Source organism: Bombus huntii, chromosome 9 (assembly GCF_024542735.1).
Source record: "Bombus huntii isolate Logan2020A chromosome 9, iyBomHunt1.1, whole genome shotgun sequence".
NCBI classification, from domain to species: domain Eukaryota; kingdom Metazoa; phylum Arthropoda; class Insecta; order Hymenoptera; family Apidae; genus Bombus; species Bombus huntii.
The window spans coordinates 234,462-246,817 of record NC_066246.1 but is presented as its reverse complement, the minus strand read 5'-3'; the positions used below and the strand labels follow the sequence as shown (position 1 = coordinate 246,817).

The 12,356-nt window shown below is 43.6% G+C and overlaps 1 protein-coding gene across 2 annotated transcripts in view; it reads left to right on the top strand.

Annotated features, from left to right (window-relative positions):
• LOC126869401 (sodium/hydrogen exchanger 9B2) overlaps positions 1-12,356 on the top strand; it is a 91,240-nt gene that overhangs the window by 60,159 nt on the left and 18,725 nt on the right. For both annotated transcript variants that reach the window (XM_050625879.1, XM_050625878.1), the window contains exon 4: positions 1,783-1,983. In XM_050625879.1, the coding sequence (XP_050481836.1) occupies positions 1,783-1,983 (201 nt within the window). The remainder of the gene's footprint in view (positions 1-1,782; positions 1,984-12,356) is intronic.

Sequence of the window (12,356 nt, the reverse complement as noted above, 5' to 3'; positions counted from 1 at the left end):
AACCGGTACCGGTGATACGCGCCACTGACAGCGTATCGTATTACGTGTAAAATATAAAATATACGTTAAAACGAAGCGCTCTAAAATTAAATAATTTAATGAAAATTATGGCGGACCGGTTGCGACACGCGAAGCCGCCGATCGTTTAAGCCACGTTTCGTGCTATTTTTATTCGCGGATTCGGAAATTCGCAATCATCAACGTCTTGAAATACGATTTGGCCATTCGAAAATGACCCCATTTGACTGACCATCCACGTTTACCAAACAGCCGAACAAATTTTCCAAGTGCCAACTGAAATGAAAAAACAGATAACTAATTTTCAAGTATAATTTGTCACTTGCCCTGTTTTTCCACAAAGTGGATCTCCGCTGGGTCAATGGTCCACGATAGGGCTGCGAAAAAGCCTGGGGCCGAGATACCATTCGATCGGCAATGCGCGAACGCGATGAACGTTTATATACACACCGTCGAACAAGAGAAAAAGCAACGCGACGAAAGATTCTTCGAATCTAACCTCCTACCAAACCTTCGAAACGATCGCGCAAAAGAAGAACGTACAACGAAACAAATCTTCGCAGAAATCGCTGACGAATCGAAATCCCTTTGTCGACGGAGCAACTCAACGTGATTTAAGAAGTCGCCAGAACGATCGTCAAACTTAAATCCCATACGAGATATGGCTTTTCGAAGGAATCGCGAGAGCGTGATCTCGTTAGATTCTTCTTCCTCCTCTTAATTCTCTTTCGTTTCATTTTCCCCGATTCCTCCAACTCCGTTTCCCTTCTATCTATCAAACGGCGGATTATTTTCATTGACCTCGAACGTTCCGGCTTAAAGTTCCTTAATGGTTTTCCAAGTTACCGCGATGGAATGTGATTGCAGCCGATAACGAGGTTTCCGCGAGTCGCGGATGTTGTAGCCGTCGTTGGAAAATAAGGAAAGTTATGGGGGTAGGAGATGAAAAATACGGAAACCGTCGATTTCTGTCGGGATGCTGTTCATCGTGCCATCGAACTCGGTAAGAAAATTGCTCCTCCGGGATAGCTAATAATCCTTCTCTTCGTTATTTCGCTATCTCCTGGCGTGGATATAATTTAAATTTTACTTCTGTAATTTTAATATTTACGATTCGATATCTTTTACCCTGATATCGATAACACGACGCGCGACGCTCGTCGCTGATTGGTGCGACCGCGTCTACTCGAACGGGCATAAGAGAGCCGAAGAACAAACGATAGGCGGCTGTTACTCTTGAACGATACATCGAGGAACATGAACGTCCAGGAATAATTCTAAAGGAACATTCGCTTGAAACGACGCATCCAGGAACTCCGCGTACAGTCTTTTATATTTATTAGACGACAGTCGCTTAAATTCTCTCTCTCTCTCTCTCCCTCTGACTCTCGCTCGTATATTCGTTCCAGCATATCACAGAGCAAAGGTACCGATTATCGCGGTAACAAGATTTAGTCGCACTCTGTTTCGCTATTTTTCTTGATTTCTTACGAAACAACGATTCGCTGTTTTGCACTCGAGAGTTATTGTTATTTTCAAAGCTGCGCTCATTATATATATATATATATATATCATATATATATTTCTTTTTCTTTTACAACGTAAATCGTTAATTTGTATTAATCGTTGTTTCCGCGTCTCACCGAATCGCTAAAATCGTTTACACATTTAAATTTAATCGTTGCTTGATTTATTTCTCGATCAACAGTCCATAATCACTGCATCGAGGTACTTATTCGATCTGCGTTATTGGTTTCCCTTCAGGGCATTCCAACTTTGATCATCGCTGTGTCTGGAATCGATGACGCAGCATCAGTGGCGATCCACGGGATAATAAAGAGCATCATGTTCTCCCACGATGCGCTCTGGTATCAGATCCTCCAGGGTCCTATTGCCATTCTCGGAGGTCTTGGATTTGGAGTCCTATGGGGTTGGCTGGCTAAATATGTTCCGGAGAAGGGAGATGTAAGTACGCTAAATTTTACTCGCTTTCGTTACGTCGATCGTAATGCTACTCGGTCGATGATCAGTGGGATCGTCTTTAACGTTTACCGTATCTTTCAGATCGCTATTCGCGCTGTATATCGACTCTTCTCTAAATATACGTTCGCGACAAATATACCGTAACTTCGACGCAGGTACTGGTACATTGCCGGTTTTATACGACACGTACAACGTATGCATAAAAGTTTGATGATCGCGCGTAAGAGGGGCTCCGCGCCTTCGATTTTCATGAAATTTAAACACGTCATAAACCCATCGTTCCGAACCATTTCTTTTTCTACTCGTACAACCGCCGCACGTTCGGCCACACTCTAGTTTTCTAGAGTTTCGCAGGAAATTCGAGCACGTCGCACGACAGCGCGCGACCGCTTGTCTCTGCCGTATCTGCAAACGTATCACGGTGAACGATCTGTTATAACGGGTAATACACGGATACAAACGCGACACAACCAGGTGGTAAATTAAAAGGATCGGCACACAAGGCCATGGTACCGAAGGCCTGACAAACAGACATCGTCCCCGCTGTATACGCAGACGATATATAAACGATATATAGACGATATATCGAATGAAAGATCTGATCGTACGGTCCCGACACCGATCGACACTGGCCCCTATCGAAACGCCTGATTTCGATTTCGCTGGATCGCTAGATCGCGACGCAGACTGTACAACGATTTCGTTAGCGCGTCCTCGCATCGCTTTTCCATTCGTTCGACAAATTCTACGAATCGTGGATTATTCGCGTGGATGATTCACGATGCCGTAACGCTTGACCCGATCCCCGTGCAATAAAAGACGATGCTTTGGCACGCGACCCTCGATTCCGCTGTTTAACGGCGACGCCGTGCTCGAAACGAGCCTCGCGAACCATCTCGATAGGATACGACGGCTGGCGATAGACCGTTGCGAACTGGTTGCACGGGAACGGGATCAACGAGCCGAGCCCCGCTTTTCTCTCCAAACGAAAGCCGGTCTAGAGACACGGCCGGCTTGAGGAAAATTCGGCCGATTCTTTATTTCTCGACTCTTTGATCTCGCGTGGTTTTCACAGTACCGAAAGCGGACGACGATGCGACGAATCTATACGAAGCTTACTCGTAACACGTACCATCTGTCCATCTTTTAGATTAGAAACTTATCGATGGCCGAGATCATCGCGTAACGACAGTTTTGGCTGTGCTGTTAACGCGTTAAGGTTGAAAAACGATATTCCTACATCGGCGTGATATTTCGCGCCACGTCGTCTTTCCAATATCATCGTTTCGCGATAATAATTGCTCGGTACGGTTTCGATATTAGATTTGCTTCTTTTTTACTTATCGTCGGAATATCTTCGATATACGCGATTAATACCCTTTTAACAGGGGGGAAAAATGCGCTGTAACGATCTTGGAAAGGAACGAGCAATATCGTGGTAGGCGAAATATTAACGGTCGATGATCGACATTTTAAGAAACGATAACTTTTATTTCGAGCAAGTATCTTTAAGCCAACTTGCTCGCCGTATACGCTTTATTTTTCACGATGTTGGCAAAAGTAGAAACACTTTGTAAGACTATCTATCTCCACTCCAAAATTCTTTGATTTAACAGCTAGTTAGAAGTATTAGTTTAGCGTTAGAAATATTAAAGTTGGCTCAAAATTTTCGATAGACGCGTGAATTTCTTCCCAACTTTAATTCCACGTAAACGAACGTCAGCCCGAGCGCGACTATCGCGCAGTAATTTCTCAAGCCCGTTTCATTTCACTAACGATAAGCTACGAAAGATACAATTTTCATTCGTATTCTTCGATATCGAAAACAATGATTTATCGGGAAAAATAAAATCGCCTCTCTCTTCTACGCCTTCTCTCTTCTAATAATAATTTAATAATAATTTATTATTTATTGTACGGTTCGATTTAGACGAGCGTACGAAACGACGTTACGACAAAGCAAACTGTGGAACGTTGATTGCTTCTACTCGCGATCGGGCGATTCTTAAGCGTTCGACGATTCAAACGATTCAAACGATTCCGGCTGGCCGACGATGGAAGAAACGATAGGACCGATCGGTACGAAGACGACTCGCGCAACTCGACGTGCTTGTTCGACGATTCCAAGGATTCTTCGGGCCTCGCTACGTTCCACCGAGTTTCGACGCTTAAAGCGTGACTGTTGGTGCGAAGAATATGCGTGCCGATCGATTTCCATCGAACGCAACGACGTTCGATCGGCACGCTCGTTAGGTGTGCTATCGTATCGTCGATTCGATGCGACGATTCGCGTGAAATTCTCGTTCGCGCGGTACGACATCGGGAGATCGTCGACCTTGCCACGAAGCATTCTCGCGTTTACGCTCGTTAATGCCAGTTCTGGCTCGGTGGTGCCGTTTTTCATCGGATACGTGGCACGTTCGCGGTTGTTGACGATTCCCTGCAGACCAGCCGCGCTTATATCGCTTATATCGCTTATATCGCGAGATACCGGGCTGAGCCAGCGAGAAGGAGCCGACAGAATTTATTATTCGCCTCGCGTTCCGACGTAATATACGCTGGTTGTTCACGCGGACGCACGATCCGACGCGATGCGCACGTTATCCATCTTGGCCCGCCACGGCGCGGCTAAATTATCAATTCCGTGGCGGAAGTAGGCACCGTGCGCTTATTACCTTTCCCCTACCGATAATTATTACCGTTTGCCGTTTGGCTAGTAATATCTTCCGCTCTGTTGGTCGTTGCTGTTCAGCGAGATTGTTAGACCTTTGAGGTGAAAGATCGAAGCAGATCATTCGGAAATAACGGGTATCGTCTACGAGCCTCAGATATCAGCCATGTAATTTTGAGGAATTTCATTTAACTTTGATTCCGAAACCTAGACGATTCTGTGCCGTTTCTTCCACTGATTTCGACCGCTTTAGTCGTTCGTTCCATCGTTTTCTATCATAAACATGCCTTTGATGATCTTTTATTTGCTCGCGAAGCAAATCTTTAGCTTGGATTAGTTTAACCCTCTCAGTAAACAGCCAACAACCGAAAATCGGCTGCGCGATTTTCATCGCGTATAAATGTCACGAAACGTGATGCGGTATCGCTGCTGCGTCTACCAACAGCGATATCGCGTACAAGGTATTCGAAAATTATCGAACCAAGCGACCCGTTTCTCCTAAGAGTTGAACAAACGGAAACGGTAACAAACTTTTCCGCAGCCACAAGCCAAAACGAGAAAGAAAGGAAAGAACGAACCGGTGGAAAGAGAAGTAGACAAGGAACAGATCGATTTCCTACGAGTCGTTGAAATTTGCTTCCGGCTTCGGCAAAGTGGCTCGTTCGCCGCGAATTTCAGAGAACCGAGGTGGAGATGATTTAAAAACGCGAGAGGAGAAACGTAAAAGCGGGCCGTTGGGTCGATCGACGAACAGGCGGCGTTTCACCGATGTTGCCCGTTCTTGCCCCTTCTTGCCCCTTCTTCTTGCCCCTTCTTCTTGCCCCTTCTTCTTGCCCCTTCTTCTTGCCCCTTCTTCTTGCCCCTTCTTCTTGCCCCTTTCGCAACTTTGGCAACGTTTCGCCAAGAAATACTCGTCCCGCGCCATCTCTATACGGCAAAAGAAGCAAAAGAAGCTGCGGAAAGATTTTTCTCCTTTCTTCTTCCTTATTTCCAACTTTCGCCAATAAGAACCGAGTCCTTTCGACGTATGATAACCGGAGAGCCGAATCGTCTCGAGAGCTTGATTCGTATTGAAGTTTTTGCGCGGATGGGAGGCTCGTTAACGGTGGAAAGAGCGCGGTTCTCAGCCTCTTTTTTATTACGTTTGGATACTTTGTCGAGGGAGGTGAACAGAGCTGGATTCTCGACCAGTTGCTTCCGACTTACGACTCGGTTTCTCGCGAACAACGCTGTCGTTTTCGATCGTACGACGTAGAAATTTGGTCAAATTTGACGATACCGAGAACAACTTGGCCTCGTGAACGCGGCTGGCTTTGGAATTCAGGATGTTTCGCTTGGAAATTCGCCTACTACGTTCGAATTATCATAGTATTGGATCTCGATTGAGTTTCAGTATCTTTACTAAAGGAAAGAAGAAGGAACAATTTCACCGAACCTTCGATCTTCCTTTCGTCGCTTCTGTATTTGAGAAACGTAACGCTGTTTGTCCTGTGTTCGCAAGTAAAACAAATAAAATTTACACATATAGATACAGGTATAAGTATAGAGCCGAGAGCTATAAGACGAGATATTTTCGATAGTATTTCGGTGCTTAGGTGGAAGAATGTTTCGAGCAAAGGTTGAACGAGAACAAGAAGAATTCGTAACGGTGTAAAAGGATGTTTGACACAACATTGAGATGAAAGAATCACGCGTACCTAACCTAAATTCTTAAATATTCTTTCGTCGTCGTTCGTAACGAAAAAGAAGAAAGTACGTTGAATAAAAATTGGAGCGGAAAATCTACTCGATCGTACAAACCAATTCGAATATTAACGTTTAAAAAGAAATTAGTTTTAATGTACTAAAACGGAAAGGTAAAGGTTAATTCTTTAAAGTAATCAAGGTAAAGCAACGAATGGCCAAAAGGTGCCCAGTAACTCGCTCCGAGAACCCTTACCTTAGCCAAATAGCAGCGAATGGCAATTAACGTATCGTAAAGCCAAGTGGATACGAGACACGGACAAGCGTACCCGAAGATTTATAGGTCAGTTTCTCAGGATTAGGAACCTGTGTAACCTCCTGTACCATCCTCCGTATAACCTACCTGGCATACCACGTACAACCATTTTGCGATCGTACATCAAATCTGCTTATTCGTCTCAGCCTCCGCGAGACGATACGGCTTAAATCTGAAAAATCGGCTTATCGCTTTATCTCTTACGTATTTATTATTATAATTAAGTCTATAATTAAACTATCGAGTACGCAAGACCAAGTAATTTGTCACTCGGATCGTCTTTATCCAAGGACCGCTAATTTTCTTTCTTTCTGTCGTTTCGTTTCTGTCAGCTAACACGGCTAACGGATCACGTTTTCTTCTTCTCTTGCCTCTGCAACGGTACGAGTTCGCAGACTATAATTCGGAGCATGGAATATTGGTTAAAATTCACAGACTGCTGGATCCTTTGAAACGGATAACGGATAATAATTGGGTGATAATTGCTCGTTTCTATTTTTACAAGTCGAAACAATTTCGCATATTTGTTGTTTATTTTATCGACTAGAGACAAAGATAGAGAAACATCTTCCTTTCGGCTATTAGAAAAAGAAACGGCATACAGCGTAAACGCAATGACAGAAAGAAACGTCTTACAGTATCCGGAAATTATACAATTTTTACAACTACGCATGACTATTTTATAATTACAGTAGCGATTCGTAGCGAACGAATTTGTCGATAATAATTAATTACGCTCGTTAATCGCGAATAGACACGCTTTAATTCGAGACTGCTGTCAGACATATTTGAAATTGCCACTAATTAAACACTGCCAATTACTATGTGGTAAATTCGTGACATTTGACTTGGTGACGTTGTTGGAAACAGCTGACAGAGTCAGCTTGAAAATAATTAGAGCCCGTTGTAACGAAAATTCACGACGAACGTTCGATGAACGTCGATACTCTACGATATTTAATCCAACCAAACGGAAAGAAAAAGCGTTTCGATAAATAATCGTTCAGACACGACGCTAACCACCAAGTTGCTGGAATCGATGAAATGAAAAAAGCGGTTATACGTATACGTACGTACGTGGAAAAAAGTTGATGGGAATGACCACCTTGACAACGTATTTCAAGGCCATCGAGGAGATAGTCGAACGTTAGACATATTAGATATTACAAATAAATCGACTTTCTCTCCAACTACTTGGTATTCCAAATTACGATCAAACAATTCGTTGGACGGTGATGTTGAAAAATAGGAAATTGCCGATCCCCTTGTCCGGTAGGATAAAAGTTCCGTTCCGCAAAAACCGTTTTAACGAAATCAAAGTGCAACGAGATAAAATTGGCTCGATCGTACAGAACGTAAATTTATAATGACAAAATAGTGGACGCGTGTATCGTAATTCTCACGAGGGTCGAAGCACGCGATACGAGAATTCGCGACAAACGATAAATACAGACCAAGATTCGAATAGATCGAGTGCTGCTATAAATTTCATCTCGGCAAGGCAGGGCAAATAGTCCGGTAAGAAATGCGATTTCCAACGGTGTTTTGAGGCAAAGCCAAGAGAAAGCAGTGGAAAATGCGAGAAACGGACCAATAGGTCGATCGGCAGAATCGCACACGATCGTCTCTGGTGTCTCTGTTCGAGTACGTTTCTGCACAGGGAATAGTGGACATCGTTATCGTTATCGACATCGATAGAATCGCCTATGGACACGATTCGAGCTACCGATATATCAGATACGAGTGCGGCACTCGTACAGACTTCCCCCCTTCCAGCCATTTAGCTTAAATTAACAAATACAAATTTTCTTCTAACGTCATAATTCTAACGTCATAAGATACATGTCAAACAGCTACACTTCCAAGAACAAACAGCTAGTGCATAAAATTCGCTAAAATTAAATCCTAGAATAGCGTACGAATGCATTCGCCATAAAATTACGACAAACTGAAATTCTTTTAATCCCGCAAACCCGAACAATCGTAAGAAAACTCTAGTCGACTGGGTATGCTCGTTGCAGCGTGAAATGGATTGGAAAAGGACGAGCTCGCCGTCTCGCCGCGTGGCAAGAATCTCAAGCGACGAGTGTACATCTTTCGGTGGCGCGTACGAAGGTGTCGAGGGGCAGGATCTCGCGAAAACGACATTGACGCGGATCGCCGGTCTATCGCGCAACAGCGGAACAGCGTAACAGTGGACAAGTACGGGGAAACGTTGCACGATCTTGAAGGAATCGAACGCGCGACGCTCGTAAGAACTCGAGCAACGATTCTCCGAGCATACAATTCTCCGATACTCGAAAACGACTCTGTTTGCTACCGCGTTGAATTTTATTCATCGTCGTAGCGGTAAATAACGATTCGATAGGTTGTTTACAGGTTTGGCTTTCGTCTATATACATGCGCGTGTACAGATAATACGTATGTAGCGCAGATAGAAAGAAGAAAGGAAGGAAGGAAAGAAAGAAAGAAAGAAAGCGTGCCTGGATCCGGTAAAGACGTAAGTTAAAAAGCGAAAGGTGTATTAGCGGGATCAGTGATTTCTCCGACAACAAGTCGACGGTATAGTCGTTTCGTTTAATCTAGTCCCGATGAACAATGGCTCGATGTTTCGTTGGGAATGCGTTGATTTGCGTAACGGTAGCGCGTCAACTTCCCCATCGTTGGATATCGTTGGATATCGTTGGATATCGTTGGATATCGTTGGATATCGTTGGATATCGTTGGATATCGGGTTAGGTTGGGGCAGATTTTGTTGCTCTTGTAATCGAAACTTCTCCGACGACGAAGGCTAGAACTGCTTATATAACTTCCGGTTTCAGGGGTTAGACGTAGCTGACGTTTATCGATAGCGGGGAAATAACGAATCGGTACTTTGGCCTGCCATCTCCTACACGTATGTAGGAAAAAGTTGTCGAGATTGCTAATTTCTGCGGCGTACTTAGACATCGTCGAAATCGGGAACGCGTCAAGATCGAAGGAAGCAAGCGAAAGGCGCGTCGCTTAAGATGTTTGCCCGACGAGAAACGCGTAGCTTTAACGAAAATCGACACGGTGACGAGGATATTTATCAGGCAAAATATCGTGACTGTATTTTAAAGTAACATCCGCCGTTGAATTTGGCGTCGATAACGCGATTGGTGTCAAAGTTTATGAAAACCCGCGTCACCGCCATCTGTCACCGACGAGATTTGATACGAGGCTACGGGATTGGAATCTGTCGTAGCGAATTCCAGCTCCGACGACACCTTGAGAAGAAATTAAAAGACCGATACGACGGCGAGACGAATGAAATTATTTCGATTAACCCTCGCGGATAGAAACTGGTTGTTCGTTGCTTTCAGCGGGCAAGTAGGGCAAATTTTTTCGTTTGACAAATTCAAAATTCATTATATTACGACCTTGAAATATGTTTTTTCCAATACACGTAACCGCCCCGTTCGGCCTTCGTTTCCGAGATATTCGCAAAAGCTCCAATTAAATTTATGTTACGGCTACACTTGGTTCTGGCATATAGATGACCGCATTTTTATATAGTCCACTTATACTTATATATAGTCCAAACTTATACCGATACCGATCGTCTTTCATATATAAATGAAAAATAGATAAATCAACGAATCGTAGGTTGGTTGGGTTAGACGTTGGATCGATATCCGGCCGCCTCACGGATGTTATACGGCTATTATTAACGCACCACTTAAAGAGCTGCCGTTTATTGCTATTGTTACCAACTAACGTTAATTGCCACGCACCGATGTACCAATGTATCGACATGATCGATACGATCGATATATGATCGAATAAAAACAGAAATTGTTCGTCGAAACGTTGCTCATCGAAATTTCAGTTCCCTTGGCAAAAGATCGTGCCTCGCGAGGACACCGATCGATCGCTTGCTCTTCGCGAAGAAAACAATGTTTCCACGATGTCCGATTCGCGATGCTCTCGCTTAGCTTTCATCCGGCCTTAACCACGAGCGAAGCTGAATCCGCTGGTAGAAAGCACGTAGAAAAGTACGTGGAAAACAAGCTCGTAGAAAAAGCACGCTGTTTCTGGCTATTTCTTTCGTGATCGTATCGCGCAATCATGTCGATCGTATCTCGTGTTTGCACGTGAGTCACGTTGCTTTACGTCTATTTAACCGGCTGGATCCCTCTTCCAACAGGACCGATTGTCTCCAGCAGGCTGAACGAACGCGTCCCAACTACCGTTAGATCTGTAAGCCTGCTTTCGATCGTTACCCCGACCGGCTTTCTCCCCTATCTTTGCAGATTTCTCGCACACTTTTTTCCTTCTTAGAACACGACTCGTTCAACGACGGGAAAAACGAATGCGAATATCACTGTTCGCAGACCTACCAGTCCAACTCTCTCTATCGAGCATAAAATAATACAAAATAGCTCCTATTATCCGCAAATACCTATTTTCCAACTGTTTTTATCGTTATATAATAATCGGGAAACCGAGTTACGTTTGATCGCATGTTCGAAGAAACTTTGTCAGTCGCACGAACTGATCGAAAAATTTACCACGAGTTTAAGAAGATATCTACCCTCTGGAACTTTTAATCGCCATCCCAACTAAAATTACGAACCGACTAAAAGTAAACGATCGAAGACCCAATTTTAAGTAGGACTTGGCAAAAGTTCGTTTCTCGATGTTGACGAAGGATCCGCTAGCTGTCGCTAGACAAAGGTGGCTGGATAAATCCTTTCTTTTGCTCGAATAATTGGAAAACAGGTTCGTTTATCTATGTTTCGTTCTCTTCTCTTCTCTTCTCTTCTCTTCTCTGTTCCTTCCATTGATTTTCATTGTATAAGGTTCTTACAATCGTGAGATAGTTTTAATTTCTTTCCTTGCCATATCTTTATAATAGACAAGCTATCTACCAAACCTATATATTTTCCAAGGTTTACAATTATCCTTTCCTATCGACGTAACGACCATTTTAAATAGTGTGTAGCGTTTCAATGATATAAATATATATATATATCTACGATAAAGTAACGATACGATTAACAAAAATGGAAAGAAAAAAAGCAATAACTAAGAAAAATATTGTACGTCTTCTTGTTGTGTCGATCGAAAACTGCTCACACATATACACGTGACACGGCGAGTTCTCGTATTACACGATCGATTTTTACAAACAGTCGTCCTTCGAATATTAAACGTCACTTCGTTAAGGATGCGTACCACCGTTACGTACGATATAATTAATCGTTCCAGATTTACGTGTTCCTGTCCTGCTAGCTAGACGAATCAATCTGTTTGTACGACGAGGACAACTTACCTATCGTACAGTTGCGTACATATTATGCCATCTGGAATGTCCATGAACGCACAGTGTCGCCATTAGAGCGGAAGCAATTTCTGCTCCATTTTTCAAATCTCAATTTGAATCGCATCGTTGCTACTCGCAAGAATGGGATGCGGTTTACGTAGGCGGACAGTTACGCGATTCATACTTAATACGCGCGCAGAATATAGTTTAGATCCCTAAGAGGCTACTCGCCGCAAAGTCCTCGGTCGCGCCTAAACCTAAGCAAACTTTGATACTTGATTAAATTTGTACGTATTCCACGGTCGAACGACTCCGAGCTTTGGTCAAACGTTCACCGGGATAAGTAATTATATTTGCCCCGGCAACCAATACGCCGTGATTTACGTTTCAGTGGTGAA